Below are 22,492 nucleotides of genomic sequence, written 5' to 3'. Positions count from 1 at the left end.
GATTGGAGCCCATTATCCTAAGTTTGCATGTAGATGACCAACAATTTACCAACCTTCTAATCAAAAAATACAATTCTGGATCTTCACCTAGGCAATTGTGTTCTTTACTAAAATGAGTGATGGCTTTGCTTTCCAAAACTTTGCACATTGTTTGTGAGTATACTCCTCTTGCCGTCTTTAAGATTTAAAAAAGAAAAAGAAGAAGAAAGATTAAAAGTTATAATGTGTTTAGCTGCAAACGTGAATGATAGACAAAATTTTTAATTGGACAAGGATCCCATGCTATCTCACTTGGGTTACACAAGTTCAACATTAAGGGCTAATAAAATCAAACAAGAGAAGGAGCTTAAGATGGCACCAAGACTCTAGGAAGAAATTCATATGAAAAATGAAATCTTGTGCAATTGCTCGGCAGTTTCGATGAATATATTACATTATTTTATTGTTCTACAAGATTATTTGATTTTTGAAATGATCATGAGCTTGATAACTTGCTTTGGGGCTTAAGTTGAGTTTGATAACTTGGTTGATAAAGAGCCAATACTTAACACATCTTAATACTAGCCCTTACCGGACCCAAGAATTGTTTCATGCAAGCAATTCTTTAGTAAAGCTTGAAAATATTTGGTTGAGTTAAAAATTCAAGCTTAAGTTGATCTTAATCAGCATTGTGGTACTTGGATTTGAGCTTAAGCAGTCCAGAATTCTGCTTGACCTATTTGTGGCCTTGTACATTAGGTAGCCTCCATGCATCAATTGACTTGGGACATTATGACTGCAATCAATAGTCATATATTTTGCAAACAAAGTACATTTGCGGCTGGTGAGGTTTCACTTATGCCAAAACAATTAGTTGGTTACCCAAATACATATTATCTGTTCATATATGTCACCATATGGGAGTATATAGCTTTCGTTGCATGACATAATGAGCATATGATAAAATGGAGAAATAATCTATATTATTTTCTTCATTCTCTTTTCCTATTATTCACTTTTACAAAAGAGGTTTTTGCAAAAAGAGAAAAAAGTAAAATTATTTATATTATTAAATGGAAGAGGCTCGTAGATAATGGATTTTGAGCTTGGTTTATGGTACAATTGCAAGGAGATGATGCCCGCTTGAGTTGGCGTCTACTTATATGTGTAGAGATGATCCAATGGACAATCATGTCTGTGTCTCAAATGAAGCACCCAATTGACCTAGTCCATGACTATTTGCAATAAATGCGCACGTAATTATAAACATGCAAAAATATATTCCATGAGTGCTCTGAATGCCCAAGGAATAAGCATCAGGTAAAGTTCAAAAAGAATCTAAGCTCACAATAAAAAATAATTTTCATAAGTAAAAATAAAGTCGATGAGCTCCTTTTATCAAATGTAAGCTAGTTATTTCTCCCAAGTGTAAAAAAAGATTAGCATTAGGAAAGCTGGTCATAGCACTAATCAATAAAGCCATCCAATTACTGAAATCTCTGCACAATTCATAATTATTTTACAGTTCTAGGAATCTTATCTTTATAGGAAATAGAGAAGAAGCATGACAGTCCAAAATTTAGAAAAAGTTCAAGAAAATAAATGCAAAAAAACATCTTTCAATCAAGCCGCTCCATATATTTTCTAAAAAGTCAACTCAATTTTTTCACAAAAAGAAAAACATTTTTCCTCTTATCCAAACTTGGATGGATCTCCTTCCCCCCTCTTTTTGTATATTTTTTTGGATGCAATGTAGAAAGGGTTCAAGATAAAACCAAGGAAGATAAAATAACCAATCTGCATCTCAACAAAGATAAATTTATGGGTCCCACTCTTTATGGATATCTAAGCATGATCCTTTCATGTGCATTGAGCAAACTATTTAGGATGTTTTGCAAAAACAGACATTTTATTTTTATTTCTTGCATAAATAGTCATTTTCTAATTTGGAAATACCATTTTTGCAAAAAAGATGTATAAAATATAGGAAATAAGAAAAATGCTTGGAGAGAATAAAAGGAGAGAAAAAGTGAACATTTCATGACCAGTTTCTCTCTTGCTATTCATCGCAACCTACCATCACTGATAATCTCCACACCCATCCACTACTATCACTGTCAATCTCCATCACAACCCATTACTATCGATCACTGTTGCTATTGTCATTCACCATTATCATAGTAGATCTCCACTATCATCATCAATCTCTACCACCACCACCACCATCACTAAAAAATTTTATCACTACTTACTATCATATTTGTTTATCTCTACCACCATCTACCTCGACCTTCATCAATTTCTACCACCATTTACCATTGCCAAAGATTTTCATTATCATGCTAACGTCTTTATCACCACCCATCACTACTTGCAATCTCGAATACCACCCATTATTGTCGACAATCTTTAATATCATCCATAATCGTCAACAATCTTTACCACCATCCACAACCATCTGCTATGGTGGTAGATCACCCACTATTATCCACCATCACGGAAGATCTCTAACGCCATCCACCAACATTGTCATTGATCTCCACCACATCTCGCTATTATTGAAAATCTCCACTTCTACTCACCACCAAAAATGTTCTCTATCACCACATGATAATACACACCATCATGTATCATTGCCCACCACCATTGGTAATTTACACCATCATCCATAACAACCATTGGTGGTGGTGGAGATTGTTGATGCATAGGTTTTAAAAAGGTAATGTGTATTAGATGAAATTGACGTTCATGTTTTAAATTGGTGATGTAAATATCTTAAATAGCTAATGCTTAATTGTCAATTCACAATTTAAACAGGCATTGCATTGGATAATATGCTTATTGGATGGGATGATAGTTAATGCATATATTATAAGATATTAAAGAGTTACAAGTATATATTTTAAATATATGATGTGCATGTTTTAAATTGGTGGTATATGCATCTTAAATAGTTGATGCATAAAAATCTAGTGCACATGTTTTAAAAAGACGATGCAAACATTATAAACTTTTGATACCTATATTAAAATGGTCAATCTATACATGCTTAATTATCGATGCATGTATTTTAAGCAAGAGATTCACACGTTTTAATTAAGCAACACACTATTTGGTTGGGAGCTGATACACATGCTTTAAATAATGATGCGCATATTTTTAAAGGATTACATTATAAACTGCTAATGTACATATTTCTAAATGGATGATCTATACATTCTTAATCATTGGTGCGTATATTTTTTTAGAGAACTAGGTCACTTGCATGACTTGAAACATAATAATAAATCTTATAGCAAAACTAAGCACGTGTAGATCACCTTTTTCAAACGTATGCACTAAAATTTTATAATATGTGCGTCACTTTCTTAAAAAATTTTGCATTAGATTCTTGTGTATTAGGTACTTAACATGTTTTGCATTTTCAATTTAAAATACATGCATTAACTGTCATCCAATATCTACATTGACTTTCAACTGGATCACTAGCAACCACAACTATTATCAACAATTGTAGGCAGTAGTGGAGATCGTTAGCAATAATAGGTGATGATAAAGATAGTAAGTAGTTGTAGAGATTTTTAGTGGTGGTGTACAATAGTGGAAATTGCAAAAGATAGATGTAGCAGCAAAGATCATCAATGATGATGTGTTGTAGTGAAGATTATCGATGTTGATGGCTAATGCGAAGATTGTAGGAGGTTGTGGGTGGTATTTTGTAGGCGATAGTTGATGATGGTAGAAATTTTCAATGATGGTAGTTATAAAGATCGCTAATGATGTTAGAGGTTAGAGGTGATAGACGATGATAGGTGCTAGTGGAGATTGGAAGAGATGGTAAGTAGTGGATGAGAGATGGTTGTGTATATCACTTTTGGTAATGAATGATGATGAGGATGACTAATGGTGGTGGGTAATGATGGATAGTGAGAGATTCTTTATCTTCCTCTCTTCTTTTACTTAAGCTTATCTATATATATTTTATTTCATATATATCGTATATTGGCATGCCATATGATTAAGAATATCTCAATCTATGAAAAAACAGATGATTATTTTATGTAAAATTACAAAAAAATGGCTGTTCCCATGGAAAGTCAAAATTAGGGCGGCCCTCTTTTTCCTAAGGCCCAACTATTTTTTCACGGCCTTTGATGCAATATTGTTTACTCACCGGCTCACCGCACTCTATTTTGAACCCTAATAAAGAGAGCGAAATGTCGACGGTCCGGTCTCCTGCTTCTTGTCCCTCAGTTTCCTTTTAAAATTTCGTTCTCTTTTTGTGGAGAGAGAGAGAGAGAGGGAGAGGGAGAGGGAGAGGGCATGATGAGGGAGGAGGAGGTGGAGCGGATTCGAGGGGTGGTTCGGGACTGCGTGAGCAAGCACCTGTACTCGTCGGCGATCTTCTTCGCGGACAAGGTGGCGGCGGCCACCGGCGACCCCGCCGACATCTACATGCAGGCCCAGGCCCTCTTCCTCGGCCGCCAGTATCACCGCGCCCACCACCTCCTTAACTCCTCCCCCGTCCTTCTCCAGGATCTCCGCTTCCGCTACCTCGCCGCCAAGTGCTTGGTACCCCCTCACCCGTTTTCTCGCTCCCGCTCCCTTTTATTCGCTTTCCGGCATGGAATCTTGATCCCGGGGTCATTTGTTTTATCGGGCATTTTTTCGATTGCCTGGCCTGCATCTGAACTTTGTCCCACTACGTGTTGTCTAATTGGCTGAAGGGCACCATTCTTGATAACCGCGTATTTCTATGGATGAATGGGCACCAAAACCAACATATTATGATTATCTTTTTATTGGGAAGTTAACCAAAATTTTTACTGATTTTCGTCTACAGCAATCTAAAAATAACTCAACAAAGTTTAATCTCTGGTTTCGAAAAATTCATTAATATGTTAGTAGCCTCTTCTTTGAATGAAACGGTTATACATTTTTCTGCCGTATTTTGTAAGAAGATAGTAAAAAATAAGACTTCCATCTAACAACAAATTAAAGAACGTGTTAGATTTTGATTTGATCATATCCTGGAGTAGATTTTACTGCAGCATTATAATATCATAATATGATGTATTGTGTATTGGAATGTATGAAGCTTGCAGGCTGATGTTTTTCCATTCCTTTTCCCAACTTTTATGTTCGATTAGGAGGAATTGAAGGATTGGCATCGATGCTTGATGATGCTTGGAGATGCTAAAGTCGATGAACATGGGAATGTTCATGCCCAAACGGATAATAGTGCAATGTACTTGGACAAAGATGGTGAAAATCATGAAATCAATGTAAGACGTTACTTTATTTTCCAGCCTATAATGCAAAGCCTATTTAATTCATGACTAATGAGATTTCTCATTAGTATGCGGGAGCAAAAATAGTTGACCAAGTTTTTTGGATGTATTTGGGTAATTTGAGCCATCCTTGACTGCATAATGCTAATGCTATTTTGCAAAAAACAATTTCTTAAAACTTATTTCCGTTTTTCTTATATTTTTCATTTTTGATTACACAATTTCCATTGGAGGGTTTTTTGTTTGATGAAAAGTATAACCCCAAATCAGATTAAACAAACTCGTGGAGTATAATGTATATGGGTGAAAAAGCATCCACGAAGTATTGCTTTACCATGTCATTTGCATGTGTAGAATGCTCATGCTGCTCTGTACTCTATCCTGTTCTTTCTTTCCATTTTCATGAAACCACTTCTCCTCATACCTTTGTGGTTTGTTTGTTTTAAACTGCATCAATTTTAGTTATGATTGATTGTTACTTTTCCATCCAAGTGAAACTATTTTCACTTTGAGGTACAAAGTTCAAGTCCTCATTTCTCTCAGCAGATTACAGCAGCAATTTGTTTTTTACGTGGAAAGGCATATGAAGCTTTGGAGAATCGTGCCCAAGCCCGACTATGGTAAGTTGTTGTTGTTATTACTTTCAGCAGCTGTGTTTTCTTGATTGTCAGTGTCATTATCTCTTTCAGTAGCACGACATCTTTCTCTCACATTCAAAACATATGATTGTCGTGGTAGTTCATGGCTAATCAAGCTTTTCGTCCACATTTGCATTACATGTAACTGTACAAAATATACTAAAAGAGTGACAGTAGTAAAAATATCATGGATTTCAACCTAGGACCAGGTTAACTGAGTCATTGACAGTTACCCGACCAACAGGATGGTGTTCAATTCTCAGGCCATGTTGGTTTTAGCCTTCAGCTCCATTTGGTCAAACACTTGGAATGAATGCCTGTTTAATATCAACATAGTAGCTATGTTCAGAAAATGGCAGATGCATGAAAGTTTACTGTCCCTAAAGGCAAAAATGTCTGTATAACAAAGTTATCTTATATTGCTTTTAAAATAATCTTAGGACTGCACAGTTAATTTTTAGATAGACTTGGGAGATAATCCCTGCAAACCATTAAATTAAAAAAATGGTACAATGTGTTTAAATGTCTATTTCTTATGGCATATATGGTAGAAAAGATGATGTTATAAATAAGCAGGAAACATAGTGGAGGCTTTAAATTGATTTTTTATTGTAAAATCTCTGGCTCTTTAACCTTACCTCATTAATAATCTACAACCCACTAAAGGCCTGTTCTTGTTCTGTTTGTTTGACATGCAACATATCTTCATTGTGCTCTACTGCTTTTCTGTAGGCAAAATACAAACCAATACTGCTGCTGATTGGCTCAAATAGTGACAAAAGGAGTAACCGACCCCGGCTGAATTCCTAGTTGCTTCATGGCTTTTGTGTGGAATGTCATATACAATACGTAGAACTCATTATCAACATATCGTGGGTGTCTTATTGTAGAAACAGGGTCTGGATTGATGCCCCCATTCCAAATTGATTCAAACTGAAAACAGGATATTTGAAACTTGGTGCAGACCATGCCTGGCTAAAAAAGGATATCTGTCGGATTAGAAATTGATAACTTTAGGGCATTTTGGATTCATGACAAGATGATGGCATACAAACATGTAAACATATTTTATCGATGATTTTCCTCATTTTGGTATTAATATTGTGTTATCTTTGCTTATCTATTATTTACAATATCATCTTTGTTTGCATTGCTAGGCAACTTCTGGTAGTTGTTTAAATGCTGAAAATTGGATTGCTGTTCTTCAATGATTAACTTGCATGTTCAAATAAGCAGCTTGCTTTATCTGATTTACATTCAGTGCTTTAGTTATTACATTAATTGTTTGATGCAATGCCATATAATTTTGAGAAATATGATCATTGTCTCCACCTCTCCGGGTTGCTAATTTTAGTTTTGTCATGAGGTTTTGACACTGCATGTTGCACAAATATGCTTATCTAGTTTGCCTTGTTGATGGTTCTCAGGTACAAAGCGGCTGTTAAGGCAGATCCCCTATGCTATGAGGTATGCTGAGATGTTGGCTTTTGTGGAAGTATATGTTTAATCAGCATCTATTGAACAGAAAGGCTGAAGGTGACAGGCCGAAGGATACGGTCTCCCTTGACACAGAAGAAGATGAAAACATGATTAACTGGCCAAAATACATTTCAATAGAACCGACATGCTAAATACCTAGTATTTTTTTTCATTAGCTATTCTCCATGTGGAACATGATTATAGATGGTGTAGCCGTGCTATGATCCTTTCAGTTCTAGTTATCTTGAGCAAGTTTTGAAAAGCAAAAATCCAACATTTGAGAATTTGCCAACAGCTTAAGCCCTTTACTATGGGGCCGTTTGTTTGCCCGTAATTCAATTGAATGCACTTCAGATACAGGCTGCAATTGAAATGCTACAATTGAATTTGTTGTTGCAAAAACTGTCTATCTAGCGTTTGTAAATGAAAACTACAAATACATTTGCATCTATTTGGTTGTAAGATGTCAAAGAAGTATAGTAACCTGCAAATGATCTGATGAGATTATCCCCCTGAAAATAGTGATCTGTTTACTTTTTCTATCCTAATATAATAATTATCATATCATTTTAGTAATATTATTAAATCATTATTGAACTATGATAACAATAATCACTATAGAAACTATGTCAATATAAAATAATTTAATGTTATATCAGTTAAATATATTATTACAATAGCTATTAATTCTTGCATAATATTTATTATAATATGATTATGATTATTATTATTATATTATATAGATTATATTAAGAATAATTGTGATATAATAGTAATAATTAAATAAGCATAATATGATCATAATAAAAAAAATTATATTATTGAATGATGATTTTTTATAGTTATAATGGAAAGTTAGTGTTATTATTAAATAGTATTTGATTATTATAACAATAGTTAGTAACTATAAAATAATCTTTACTACTATAATAATTAGATATGTTATAATCATGTGTCAATAATATGTATTATAATAGCTAATAATTATTATATAATTATTATTATACTATAACAATGATCATAGACTATAATAGTTTGTAGTAAGAATTATTACGATGTAATAAGAATAGTTAAACAAGTATATTACGACTATAACAATAGTGATATTATCAAATGATTATTATAATATTTTAACAAGTATTTTAATCAAAAAATAATATTGTTAGTTTTTTGTTGAATTACTATAGCAGTTACTGCTATAGTAATTATATCTCTATAATAATTTGATAATATAATAATTACATTAATGGAAAAATTAATATTTTTAAATATTTGTTGAATTACTGTAACAGTAACTGCTATAGTAATTATATCACTATAATAATTTGATAATATAGTAATGACATATAATGTAATAACCATAAACATATTTATAATATGTTTTATTATAATAAATAATAATTATTAGAATTGAAATTATAATTTAATTATTATTGTATATTATATAGATTATATTAATAATCACTATGAAACTAATAACAATAAGATAAGTGTATTATGATCATAATAAAAAATAGTTATAATGTTAACAACAATTATTATATTAATACACTATTATAATTTTTTAAAATTATAATAATTTTATATATCATTGTAACATATTTATATTCATAATATATTTACAGAAATAGTTAACATATATTTAATATATTAAAATTATACAATATTAAATTTCATTGGTTGGAGAGTGGTGAGAGGACTCCTTTAAGGGCCGCTTCCAATTGCAACAAATCTTGTAATTGGAATTGCTGCCAATTTCGCCTGAAGTTCCAATTACAAGATTTGGGGTTTTTTTGTAGTTCAATTGCAACCTACAATTGCAATTTTAGGCATCCAATCAGTTATTTTGGATGCATGCAATTCAATTGCAGTATTTTTAATTACATCCTGTCCAATTACAGGCAAGCAAATGGCTTCTATATGAATTTCACTTCAAGGGAAATGATGTTTAGCTGGATCCCTTAAATTTTCATATTGAAAAAGAAAATTGGAATAAATTATACCTATTTTTTGGGATCACTTTGGTTTCTACAGGGTCACTGGTTTCCCCTTATTTGTTTTAATAAGGTCATACTCCTTCACAACTTGACAATATAAGTTCACAAGACAAGCTTCGTAAAAGTCATACAATTTTAGAACCATTTGTTGAACAATTTGACCATTAATACAATACACTCAACCAAGGTCCGCAATCTTGTTATCGGTTATTGTATTGATACGTTACTGGTTTGGTACGGTACGATATGGTGTGCATCCCATACCGAGACAGCTCTCGACCTCTTTTTTCTCATTTTATATCATGGTACCATTCAAAACTAGATGGTATAGATCGATATGGTACAGCACGCACCCCGGTTTGGAGTGGTATCGAGCGGTATAGTACGGTTCCACTCGGTTCGCACTTGTATGTACCTGTTTGACTCATATACCAAACAGAACTTTGGTACTATACTGATATTTTACTGATACAGTATGGTACAATTGGTGTGGGTCGATAAATGTTGGTATGACTGACCTTGGCGCCCAATTTTACTCCAAATTTCTTATTTTCTTTGTTTATCTGCATGTAGTTCATAGTGAACATAATTATACAATAGTGACTTATTTTTTTTTAACTTATTTAATTAGCATGGTTAACTAGCCAAGGTCAGTATTAGCTGCCATATCTTTTACTTTGAGATAAAGTGATTTGCTTGTTTTGGGAACTTGTATCTACGGACTTTAAAATGTTCCTATGATTGCTTTTTTGTAAAGAAAGCTGTCTTCTTTCACTACATCTGGCTTATGCCCTTTTATTGCATCTCTCAGGCTTTGGAATGTTTGGTTGACAATTACATGCTGACTTGCGAGGAAGGTAATATGAGAAAACTGATCATGTTCGTCGCATATTTGAGCTTTATGATTATATGATTTAATTCGTATCACTACTATATTGTGTTTAATGAGGTAGAGGTTTCATTGTTAATAACAATTTATAGATTATTTTGACAAAAAAATTACTATTGTTATCTTTGTTTAGATGTCACATCATATAACTTGTAGTGCTCTGGAACTACATTTGGATATTTATAATTTGTCCAAACTGTTTAATTTTGGCTGACCAGTCTAAAAGGTGTATGGATGTGATTTGACACTTTGCTAGCATGTTTACAGACAGACCATGTCAAGCACTCCAGCTTTCCTCTAAATATGCAGGTTTAAAGAAAAATGGATTTATTGTGATCAAATTGTACAAATTTGGACCAAGTTCCATTACCTAATCAATGTTCTAATTATTATCCATAATATCATATCTTACACTGGTTATGTTCAAAGTGTGGTGTTTAATTTGTTTCGTGCATCTCTAAATATTTATCTTTATTGCTTAATAATAGCACTGCTGTAACATTATAGAGTAATATAGCATTGCCATTATGCGGAAATTAAGTGTGACTATACTAAGATGCATCAAAATACCTTAGATTGCTTCCTTGTAGTGGCCTATGTTTAATTGAAATTTATCATGTTTTACTTTTAATGCATTCTATTTGAAATGACTAGAAGAAAATGAAACACCAAAATATCGTTGGCCAATGTGCTAAAACATGCATTTGAACCTTGCCATAGTTTATTGTCTAGTTTAACATAATTTATAAAGAAGGGTGGCCTAGTGCACGAGGCTTTTGCCATTATGGGGTATGAGGAGGGTTAGATATACGTAGCTTTACCCCGCATGCGGAGAGGCTATTTTCTTGTTTTAAAGCTGTGACTGCCAGGTCACAGTGGAGCAATCTTACAATCGTGTCAAGGCTCATCCACTCTAGTTTAATAAAATGTATACTAAAATTAAAATACAACGAGAAGCAGAATAATAATATAATTGTACTTTATATTTTGTAAATTTGACAATTGTTGTTTCACTACTCCATGAAAAACATGATATATTATGATATTATCACGATTAGCCTTACATTTATGAAATCTTTTTGATTGTATATTTACTTCTCTGGACATTTTTTAAAATATGTAGGAGTTATTAATTTGATTTTCTCAACTCCAATCTTGCATAGACAAAAAATGCTTGAGTTGGAGGATGACATGAGTTGGTTGGCTACACCTTGCCTGGCAAGCTAAAAGGTTTTCTGTTAGCTAGCGTGGCCAAGATATATTTTATGAGTAACCACATGTATGTAAAAGGTTTTCTGTTAGCTAGTGTGGCCAAGATATATTTTATGAATAACCACATGTATGTATCTGGTGCATTATAATTTACAAGAAAAAGCTCTAGAAGTATAGAATTTTATTAATATCTTTACATCTTGTAAATAGTACCTGTGCCCTCATTTTTAATTTTTCACTTTCTCTAATTAATATAGCTTTTAGTGAGAGTTTGAAGAGTTAGGCCCATATTAGGTAGCAGCTTGCCTGGACCTTTTGTCCTAAACAAGCGCAATGGGATTTCTAGCAATACTAGTTAAAATGTATCATGAGAAAATATGCTCGATATTTTCTTTAAACCTGTACCTTTTCTCTTATATATTAATTAATAGTTGCTGATTTTATTGTACTTAAAATTTGCAGCTGTGTAAATCTGGAATTTTAAAGCCTAATATACTGAACATAGTGGCATGTTTCAGAATCGAGATTGTTGTCATCTCTGCAATTTGGGAAAGATGATAGGTGGCTATCAACATTTTATTCATGCTTGATAAAGAAGGTAACATATTATGGTGTGTTTGTGAATATAGTATTTGATAATGAAAAGTATGATGACTAGATTTCATAGTTCACACATCTTGATGCCTTTTATTCTGCACATATGAGTTTCATACTTTTTATTTTTATTTTTTTAAAGCATGACAAAGAGCAAGTTGTAGAAGAAAAGTTCAGGGAGCTTGAAAGAGAAACTTCTGCTTCTGCTCCTTCAGATTCATCATTTGGTCGCACATTAAGAAACAACGCCGACTTGTTGGCTTGCAAAGCTGAATACTACCATCAATGTGGAGAGTATCACAAATGTTTTGAACTCACTTCTGCGTAAGTTGCTCAATAACTTTTGACCATTTTGACTGACTAACTTGATTTGAAGTTCTTCAAATTTGTTCCAATCTGCATCTATTTCAGGTTATTAGAAAGGGACCCTTTCCATTCCAAATGCACATTAGTTTATTTGGCAGCTGCTGTGGAGCTTGGCCGCTCAAATGATATCTATATGATGGCATGCAATTTGGTCAAGGATTATCCTCAAAAGTATGTGTTTGCCCTGCTTTATAGTTTCATGGTTCTTGTTGATCTGTTGCCTCGTTCCATCTTTTGCCCATGTTGAAGTGGGTTGCTCGATAAAGAGTCTTCTGATATGTTAAGACAGGCAACTACGTGACATGACAGCCTGATACATACTACCACTTCATTTATTTCATTTATTTATAAAGTAAATCGATCTACTGCAGGTTTCCAATTCATGGGCAGAGATTGAGACTTATAGATTTGCCACTTTCTCCTATGAATTACCTAGATGTACCTATGTAGTACATACATCAAAAACAAAGAATGATCTTACCTGCGCTTGTACACCATCAGCTGTGCGTTGTTATTGCTTATGCAGTTTGGTGGGAAATGTGGCAAGAGGGATGAAGAATCTAACAAAAGACTGAATCTTAAATGATATTTGTAGTGACATATGGTCTATCATTTGCTGTTTGACGGAGACAAGTGGCTTCTTGTGTTTGGAGTGTGATCCAGTGTTATGTTTGTTTGCTTTCTTTTTGGGTCTTCCTCACACATCATTGCAGTAATAATACGTTGGGAAAACCTTTCTTTATTCTCCATCTTGCATTCTCTGATTTTTCTACAGCATTTTTACATTTCAGTAAATGGAGAGATGTTGCAATCTACACCTAATCCATAAACTGAAGAGAGTGATGTTTGTCTAGCTTTCACATTTGATTTTCTATCAATAGCCTTTTCACTGGATTGCCTCTTAGTGTTGTAGGTTCAACTGAAGGAATTGCAGTGTTACCTTCAAGTTTGATAAAAGCAAGTTACTGTACATGAGTGAAGCCTTTCAAGTATACACAATGTTCTAAAATATATCCTTAACAATTAGTTCAGCTGAAGATAAAATGTCTAAATATGGATGAAATTGTTGCACACATGTTTCTATATTTTGTTCTTTCATGATGCCATTGTCTGACTTGAGATGCACCCATTTTCTTGACATCATAACTCACCATTGTTTTCTAGAGCTCTATCTTGGTTTGCTGTGGGATGCTACTACTATTGCATCAAGAAATATGACCAAGCACGAAGATATTTTTGGTAAGTACTGCATGCTTCTCAGGATGATTTTTTTTTTAAAAAAATCCATAAAATTTGTTTACTTGTTGCCCAATGCTATTTTTTCAAAAGGCAACTATTTCGTCATTTATGTATTTACATCTTTTGATTTATCCTTCCCTTCTCCCCCTTTTTCTTTTGAAAGTGATTGTGAAATACCAGTTTGTGTCTAATTATCTCTATCAGTTCCATGCAGTTGTCTTGCATATCGTGTTCCTTGAAAAATACTGCCTGTGTGTTTTCAACTTCTTGTATAACTTGAATTAATGGCAACTCTAGAGACTGGTGAAGAACTCTGGTAAAAAACTTACCCTGTTTGGTAAGGAAAAAAATGAAAAAAAAACTTGTATTGTGGTGCTGTCATCTACCAAAAACAATCAATTCTGCTTCATGCTTATTTGTTTAGTAAAAGGTTTCATGTGAGATTGGTCAAAAGGCAAAGGAAGGAGATTGGTCAATGAAATAATAGACAACATCAGTTTGGCATGTGATTGTAAAAGCAGTAAAGTGCTGGTTAGTGCTTTTACATCTCATCATCCAAGAAAGTTATGAAAATGGTATCCAGCTCTGAAGCATTTTGAAAAGATTTTTACGATCGGTTGTCAACTTGACATCATCTCTGTGAGAGTTGTTGCTGTATTTTTGCTCAGAATAAACTCAAAGTGTCACACCTTCTGAGAGCTATTGCTGTAATTTTGTTCAGAGTAAACTCAAAGTGTCACACCTTGGACCTTTTGTCCTCTAAATAACAAGCATAAAACATTGAAACCTAAGTTTTTGAACAAAAATACTGTCTACCTGTTAAGTTCATCTGGTTGTCAATGTACCTAAAAATTTATTTTGCTCAGGCACCCTTGGAGATGAGAGCTGAGAGCTAATACTGCAGATGTTAAGGAATACAAGAAACTTGCCGGGTAAACACTCACCCCTAGAATCTAAATACAAGACCTCGATAGATTTCTGAAATTGGGTATGTAATGTAGTGAATTGCTGATATCTCTAGCTAGAGCACTAAATAGAAATACAAGAAACTCATCTCAAAATAATCATCCACATAGAAACCATAATATATATCTTCTTTAGAAACAACAGGAGCACGCCTACAAATATCAAACTACCAATAGAAGCAATCTCTAGGAAAAGAAAAGTGTTTACGGATTGTTAGTTTGCATGTATAAAGATGAGGTACAAAACTAATGGCACCATCATGCTTGATATATTTGACCTTTTGACCAAGCCTGCATAGCCATAGCTTAAGGGCTGTTGAAGACACACCAGCAGTTAAAATAAAATGTAAGCTGGATGAAAATTGGTGTCTAAGAAGACAACACATACAGATATCACTTGCAGATACTAAATTTGGAATCTGAGTTGATGTTTGATTTTGATTGATGTTGCAAATATTACTTGTTTGCCGCAATAGCTGCCAGGTGATTTAATTCAATGTTGGCTAGCTCATTTGTATTTTAATTATTTGGATGCCATGCGATTGTTAATAATGTATTTATTCTATTGTAAGTTTTATTTCTCGCTATGAAACATTTGTTTTGGTTTTTTTGGTGCTTATTGTTAGTTATTCAATATGATTTCTGTTATGTTCTTTCCCTACATCTACTATTCACTTCAGCTTCTCACCGTTAGGCCATCTACCTCATAATGCAGAACAAACTGAATGCTTGTAAGGATGTCATGGGCTGAAATTTTTATCCTATTAATTATCACTCCTTCAATTGCATTTCATTGTGCAGCAAGTCTACAAGTGTAGATGGGACATTTGCTCCTGCTTGGATAGGTACTGGTAATGCTTATGCTGCCCAAGAAGAGAGTGATCAAGCAATGTCTGCATTTCGCACAGCAGCTCGTTTGTTTCCTGGGTAAAATTCTTGCACATATAGGTTGTGATTTCTGCTTTGCTAGTGCTTCATGTTAAATGAAACCAAAATTTTCTATTTTCTTTTTTTCTGTACCAAGTTTGATCTGGTACATTACTAGGATTGGTGATCTGAGGATTTTAGTAGGTCTCTCTGTTGTTACCTTTTATATCTGTTCATTTGTTTAATACAGTACAGCCTAAATTCTCATGGTCGTTGCAGTTGAATCTTGTCTTTTTATTCTCAAAGGCATGCAACATTTAGGTTATTGGCTGTATTTCAAGTAACAAATAATGGATTTAATGGCTTTGCTGCTTTTGATTGAGAGGGAAAACTTTTATAGGCATCTGTTATGATTAGCACGTAAATTCTTGATGTTCTGTAATTACAGGTGCCATTTGCCAGCATTATACATGGGGATGGAATACATGCGAACACACAATTTCAAACTTGCAGAACAGGTATATGTAACTTTTTGTACTGGATAGTTTATCAGAAATTTAGTGGTTCTAGGATATTCGTTACTCAATCACTTTTTTTATTATTCAGTTACTGTGCTTATTTGGTATACTGGAGGTTGTGCCTGTACGAAGGGCTCCTATTTGCAGGACGCTCAGAAAGGAGAGAGAAGATCTAAATCAATCTGGATAAAATGTTTTTGAGAGTAGTAAACTTGATAAAAATGTTAGGACTTGAGAAAGCATATGTTGCAGATAATTCAGCCCTTGACATGAGCAAATGGTGAAAAGGATTGATAAGCTGCTCCACATGTATGCGTTATGGCTTGTTGTTGATGATTCTGTTGTTACCCTGCAAAACCTAATCTACATGAGAGAATTCTGTTTCAACTTTGGTCACTTGTCTTCGAATCTCTTAAAAAATGCTCTAATAAATCATAGCTAACAATATATGAAATTGAGAGTAAATTATGTCCAAGGTAAATCAAAGAAATATATTGGTTGTGATTTCAATCTTCGGAAATCCAATTTTTGGTGTAATTCCTAAAGTAAAGATGCGAAGAAAAAACTGCTAGAAATTTAGATCATGTTCTGTCCTATTTCACTATCAAATGAGTGGTGAAGGTGAAGATGGGGGCTAATAGAAATAAGTTATTGCATCATAATATGGCGAAGGTGGCAACCAAGTGTTGGGATTTGGGAGGCTTCTTTCTTTCTTTTCTCTTATTTTTTGGTTATTCTCAAGTAAACAATTGTTTGGAACTTATCACAGATATGTGTCTCTGCATGTTCTTTCTCTTATCTTGCAAACACTTCCTTCTTATGTTTATTTCAGTTCTGATTAGCATCTTACAAAGATTGTGTTGTTGTATACTTGTATGGTGTAAGTTCTCTATTTAATTTAACTTTTTTCTTCATGATGCACGACGGAAGGTCCATATTCTGCATTTCTCAATTAGTTTAACCTGCTCTTGTATTTCCCAAATAAGTTACCTTAAAACTGTTCAAGGGAACTATCTATTCTATGTGATGAATTTAATTTTTAATTTATCAGATATATGACAATGTAAAAATTGAATTAGAAAGTGATACTATCTTTTTCATTTTAGTTAACAATAGAAACAACTTGTTGAAGTTTTCAGTATGCCTTTTCTTCAGTTTTTTCTGCAGGCAAAAGCAGTCTGCCCTTCTGATCCTTTTGTTTACAACGAGCTTGGAGTTGTAGCCTATCACATGAAAGAGTAAGAAAATTTCCGGCCAGGCTTTTTTTTTTTGGATAGAATTCTTTATTGTGGTAATTGAATTATCATCTAGTTTGCGTGTGAACATAATTATTTTAATGACTTTTAGTTTAGGAAGTTTTTGAGAATTGGCGTGGTTGTGCTCTTGTTATCACTAAGAACTTGTATTTTTATTTGAGGGATGTGCACAATCTATCACGATGTCTAATAAGCATCTCCCAGTCAGATATACAGTCATGCATCTGTTTATGGATGTGCATGCGTTACTTATCTTATTCAGTAATATCGCTTGACTGCTTTAGATGGTCTGCAGCTTTTATTAGTCCTTTTGAAACCTTTTAATATAGACGTTCAAGCATAACATGCATCTGAAAATTTGTTTCTCTTTCTTGTGCTTATAGGTATCAGAAAGCTGTTCTATGGTTTGAGATGACATTGGACCATGTTGCATCTTCGCTAAGTGAATTGTGGGAACCAACTTTGGTGAATCTTGCACATGCACAGAGGAAGCTAAAGTATGTTGACATGACTCTGCAGGATATTGAGTCATACCTTTCATCGAACAAGCATTGAAGCTATACCTTCAATTTTCTTGATGGCTGCCACATCAATAATTGCTTTAATGTTCTAATTATATTGCTTTAAGATTTTGCATAATTCTAGTGATGAAATTTCTGATCATCTTAGTTCATTATAGAAGTTTAAAAGCATATAATATCCTAGGATAAAATCATGGGCTTGTTTATATGAAGTGTGCATTTGTGAGATTGTCATATGATAAAAATTATTTACAATCAAAAAAATTGCTGAATAATACTTGATAAATCAATACAAGATATTGAAGATGTTCTCTCTCTCTCTCTCTCTCTTTTTAGATTCTGAATAATTGTTGTACACTTGAGGGATCCCATACAACTCGTTTTTTGCTCTTACATCATTTAGTTGCTTAATTCTCTTCTCATGGAGGATGAATATGAAGATGCTGTTTAGATTGGTTGTAACATTTGAAGAGGAAAGAGATTAATTTTGGATCATTAATTTTATTACAAAGCCCTGATATTCAGGTAAATAATTCTTACAGGAGGTACCATAAGGCAATCTCCTATTATGAGAAGGCGCTGACTCTTTCAACTCGAAATTTGAGTGCATTTGCAGGTCTGGCTTACACTTATCACCTGCAGGTATCTTCACAGCTTCTTGTTTTATTTTACTTTGCCTGTATTATATATTTTTATCCCTTAGCGGTCATGAAACAGAAGCTTTCTGTAAGAGAACAAAGGTGGTTTATAAAGTTGCACCAGTTGCTACATTCTCATTATTTGTGGCATGCTCGGACTGTGTAACAGCATTGTGAATTGAAATTAGGAAGTTATGACTTAACAAGGCTGTACCGAGACATCCACTAATTAGAGAAGTTACAGGGGTGGAAAACTGGGGGCTACTGTCATTGGTGTACAGCCAACTTTATGCACTAGAGTACACGATGATCACAACCTATTGAAAGCTCCATCTCTAGAACACCAGTAGTAAATTTTAGAATTTATCCGCAAAACTGGGGATGTTGATCACCTAAATGAACAAGTTCTTTTATTGAGAGCTCTTTATTTGGTAGTTTACTCACAATTATTTATTTTCTGTTTGCAGGATAACTTTGATGCTGCAATTACTTATTATCACAAGGTAAATTAACGGGAATACTTTCTGATTGTAATTGTGATTTCACAGAAGTCAGTAAAAAAATTATTACATAGATGTCGCCGAGATTCATTTATGAGGAAGCAGCATTTCGTAGACCCGGGGTATGCCCATCTGGACTGGACATGGCAGAATAATTCTTCTAGGGGCTATTTCCCTTCTAGGATGCTCGTCAAGAGCATGATAATATTGAAAAAGAAAGGAGATTCTCTTGGAATGCAGGGAGAAGGGAATGGTGAGGACTGTGGGGTAGGTGCATGGTTGTAGAGTTGAGGTTGGACTGTCCGACAACACAATAATGTTTAAGCAGATAAATTGAGCATTCCATTGAAGAAGTGATCTAGTCAGCCAGAAATCATGGTATTGAGAGGTCTGCATCTGTGATTTTGTATTTTTCCTCGCTCTCACTGAGCTGGCCAATGGCTGAAGGCTATATTTCTCACCCACATATAATATGTCATCAGAATATGTTAATGACCGATTAGACCCCGACATTGGTTTAGAATATGATCATCTTGTACTACAGCATGAATGCTTGTGCACGAAGGGAATGGCCTGTACTTTTCTACATCCACTTCTATCCAAGAGAATTAGGAAATAAGGAGTGGCAAGTATTAACAAGGGCTCGCTATATCATCTTATTAGGTCCTCACCCTGGTAGTTGCAGTTTCTCTTTTGTCCGTTTGTTGTGCTGTTTTTGGTTCCATCTACTCGAGCTTAAGTAACCACTTAAATCTCGTTATGCTTTCAGGCTCTATGGTTGAAACCGGATGACCAGTTTTGTACAGAAATGCTGACATTCGCCCTGGAGGATGAATGCCGAGGCACTAACCGGAGAAAGTGAATGGTATATGTTGCTGCATCAGCCGATGTATGTAACAAAAACATTCTGTACAATTGGCAGCAATGATCCTGATATAGTTTATACCACTGATTATTCTGTAAAATTATCTTATTTTTTCTGTTCCTTTGGAATATTTAAGCGAATTCACATTTTTTCCAAGTTTTATGTCCTCTTGTTGAGCTATTTTACTTGACCAAAGTTTTGAAATGACACCTAATTTAGGTGCAATTTTAGCCATATTATGTTTAAGATTTGAGTAGCAATTGATTGATGATCATTGTCGCTGGCAATGCCAGAGTCACTTAAAGGATATTTTGCTTATAAACGTGTGTGCAGAACTATCGCAAGGTCTCATATCCTCAATAGTTCCAATTTTTGTTATGGTGTCGAATAATCTATTTTTAAGTAGGTCACGCTATTAGGGGTGGCTATTGAAATGAATGTGCACTGGCATCATCGCGATCCTGGCAAAGTTGTGGTTGGAAGCCGTAGCTAATAAGCTCACCACATCCACGATCTCATGGAATCGCGCCTCCTTAAAAACAGTAGTGTAACAAAGCATGCTCCGTTTGAAAATACACAGGGTATATTGGAATAAAAATTGACCCCGACTAATGCAATTTGAATGAAATTTCCACTGTCGTGCTGCATGGTTTTCTCAAATGGCGTGCACTAGAAGCAGCAATTATTCGATGGGATCCGTTTTGTTATGCGAGCAAAAGGACTCACAGGGGATGTGAAATTTGTGGCCCTCTTCCCCTGGGCATGCGTGGGTGGTTCATGAGATGAAGTCCCGCAGTACATGAACCGCATCTGATATGACCTGCCTGGTATCATTTGCTCACTGCCACGTCTTTCGCTCTACGAGACCTGGAGCCGGAATCGCCGCAAGTCCCCCCCAGCCAAAACTCTTTCCCGCCTTTCCATGCCATTTTCGTAAATCCAATCAAGAAGCTGTACGGAAGTACGGCTCCATGCGGCACTTCCTCCTTCCACCCTCGCCCGCCGATAAATACCCTCTCTCCTCCTCTGTTCCTCCAACACCTCTATCTCTCTCTCTCTCTCACTCGAAGCTTCCATGGCTTCCTCCTCCTCCGTTATGGGCGTCCTCGCCCTCTTCACCGCCTCCCTCCTTCTCTCGTCCGCCGCGGCCGGATCGCTAGCTCCGCCTCCCCAAGAACCGCACCAGGCCTTCCTCCTGGCCCCGATCCTCTCCAACCTCGGCTTCCAGGAGCTCGCCATGGCCGTGCCCGCCCTCTACTCGCCGGTCCTCTCCGCCTGGTCCGGCCCCCTCACCCTCTTCGCCTCATCCGACGACTCCCTCCACTCCTGCCCCTCCTGTTCCCCCCTCCGCCTCCTCCGAGAGCATCTCGTCCCCGGCCTCTTCTCCCTCCCGTACCTCTCCAAGCTCGCCTTCGGCACCAAGCTCGAGACCGCCAGCCCCGGCCGCTGCCTCACCGTCACCTCCTCCTCAGCTGCCGCCGATCTCCGTCCCGGATCGACAGCCAACTCCTCTGACGTCAAGATCTTCGTCGACGACGTCGAAGTCACCCGCCCGGACCTCTTCAACGACGGCCGCTTCGTGATCCACGGCATCGGCGCCTTCGTCGCCCCTCTCTCCCCTCTTTCTTGCAGCCCCGGGGACCCCCAACCCGCCTTCGCCCCGGAGATTGCCGCCGCCGGTGCCTCCGATCGCCCCGGGTCGTCGATCGTGCGGCTGATGCTGCGCGACGCCATCGTCCGCCTCCGCGACAGCGGGTTCAGCATCCTCTCCCTGGCGATGCGCGTCAAGCACGCGGAGCTCTCGGGCCTCCAGAACATGACGGTGTTCGCCCTCGACGACCCCTCGATCTTCGCCGGCGGGCATGCGTACGTGACGGAGGTGCAGTTCCACGTCGTCCCCAACCGCCTCCTGACCCACGCCGACCTCCTTAGGCTTCCGCCGCGGGCCGTCCTGCCGACGCTGGGCCGGGGCCAGCACCTGATGGTGACGCACGCCGCCGCCGTCGCCACCGGCCCCGCGGCACTGGGCCCCGCCTCCGGCCTCCGGATAAACTACGTCCCGATCAAGGTTCCCGACGTGGTGACCAACGCCCGGATCGCGGTCCATAGCATCTTCCTGCCGTTCCCGCACCTCTACCTGCCGGTTCAGCCGTCTGCGGCAGCAGCGGAGGGCGGGATCTATGGAGAGGGGAAGGGGCTGGGTTCCGTAGAGTGCGCGGTGGCTACCGAGTTCGTCGATTTCATGGACGATGGGCCGTGATGTGTGAGATCTGTTGGAAAAGGCTCTACGTGGCCCACATACATAGATTAGTTGGACAACTTTGGACGGTAACTACCTACCTAAAGGAGTTTGCTAGTGGAAAGAAAACTGATAATATTGATAAGCATCCCTAGTCTAGTCTATTTTTAAGCCTGTGATGCTATCAATTTTATGATTTTATGGAGGCATAGGTTAGAAAACGTTTTTTTTTTTTTTTTTTTAATTTTTTTGTGTGGATAGTCTCTAATCAAATACGTACAATTATAGCTGGAGGTACATATTACTAATATCATCGCTGTATAAAATTATTTTGCTTAAGATAGTTTCTTATATTGTGGTATCAGAGCATCCTCTAGCCTTATTGTTTAGTATTTAGATTTGAATCGTATATGATCTTGATATTATGCGGTTAGTTTTT

The 22,492-nt window shown here is 36.3% G+C and overlaps 2 protein-coding genes across 4 annotated transcripts; both read left to right on the top strand.

The window, feature by feature from the left end:
* Positions 1–4,216: 4,216 nt before the first annotated feature.
* On the top strand, positions 4,217–20,060 carry LOC103705803 (anaphase-promoting complex subunit 6). Of its 3 annotated transcripts, none has more exons than XM_026804164.2 (16): positions 4,217–4,551; positions 5,130–5,264; positions 5,814–5,890; positions 7,336–7,375; positions 10,196–10,241; positions 12,004–12,083; positions 12,222–12,403; positions 12,491–12,616; positions 13,610–13,684; positions 15,451–15,576; positions 15,965–16,034; positions 17,202–17,272; positions 17,674–17,787; positions 18,354–18,453; positions 18,917–18,952; positions 19,719–20,060. In XM_026804164.2, exons 1-16 carry the CDS (start codon positions 4,303–4,305, stop codon positions 19,809–19,811), a joined length of 1,620 nt encoding a protein of 539 aa, XP_026659965.1. In that variant the 5' UTR covers positions 4,217–4,302; the 3' UTR covers positions 19,812–20,060. The 3 variants fall into 3 exon arrangements, with proteins under 3 accessions (XP_026659965.1, XP_008787886.1, XP_026659964.1); XM_008789664.3 differs by having other exon boundaries at positions 4,218–4,551; positions 5,817–5,890; positions 17,190–17,272; XM_026804163.2 differs by having other exon boundaries at positions 4,218–4,551; positions 17,190–17,272.
* Positions 20,061–21,051: 991 nt separating this feature from the next.
* LOC103705864 (fasciclin-like arabinogalactan protein 21) lies at positions 21,052–22,074 on the top strand. Its single transcript, XM_008789748.2, has one exon. The coding sequence runs from the start codon at positions 21,052–21,054 to the stop codon at positions 22,072–22,074; it is 1,023 nt and encodes a 340-aa protein (XP_008787970.2).
* The last annotated feature ends 418 nt before the right edge of the window (positions 22,075–22,492 follow it).

This window comes from Phoenix dactylifera, chromosome 15 (assembly GCF_009389715.1).
Source record: "Phoenix dactylifera cultivar Barhee BC4 chromosome 15, palm_55x_up_171113_PBpolish2nd_filt_p, whole genome shotgun sequence".
Lineage (NCBI taxonomy): Eukaryota > Viridiplantae > Streptophyta > Magnoliopsida > Arecales > Arecaceae > Phoenix > Phoenix dactylifera.
Note: the sequence above shows the minus strand (reverse complement) of the source record. Positions and strands in the feature narration are given on the sequence as shown.

Bases quoted from the DNA above. Each gene is read 5' to 3' on its own strand.
- LOC103705864 (XM_008789748.2), top strand. From the start codon at position 21,052: ATGGCCGTGCCCGCCCTCTACTCGCCGGTCCTCTCCGCCTGGTCCGGC.
- LOC103705803 (XM_026804163.2), top strand. From the start codon at position 4,303: ATGATGAGGGAGGAGGAGGTGGAGCGGATTCGAGGGGTGGTTCGGGAC. The intron at 10,242-12,003 runs GTAATATGAGAA...GGCATGTTTCAG, and splicing joins CATGCTGACTTGCGAGGAAG to AATCGAGATTGTTGTCATCT. The intron at 17,788-18,353 runs GTATGTTGACAT...TAATTCTTACAG, and splicing joins CATGCACAGAGGAAGCTAAA to GAGGTACCATAAGGCAATCT.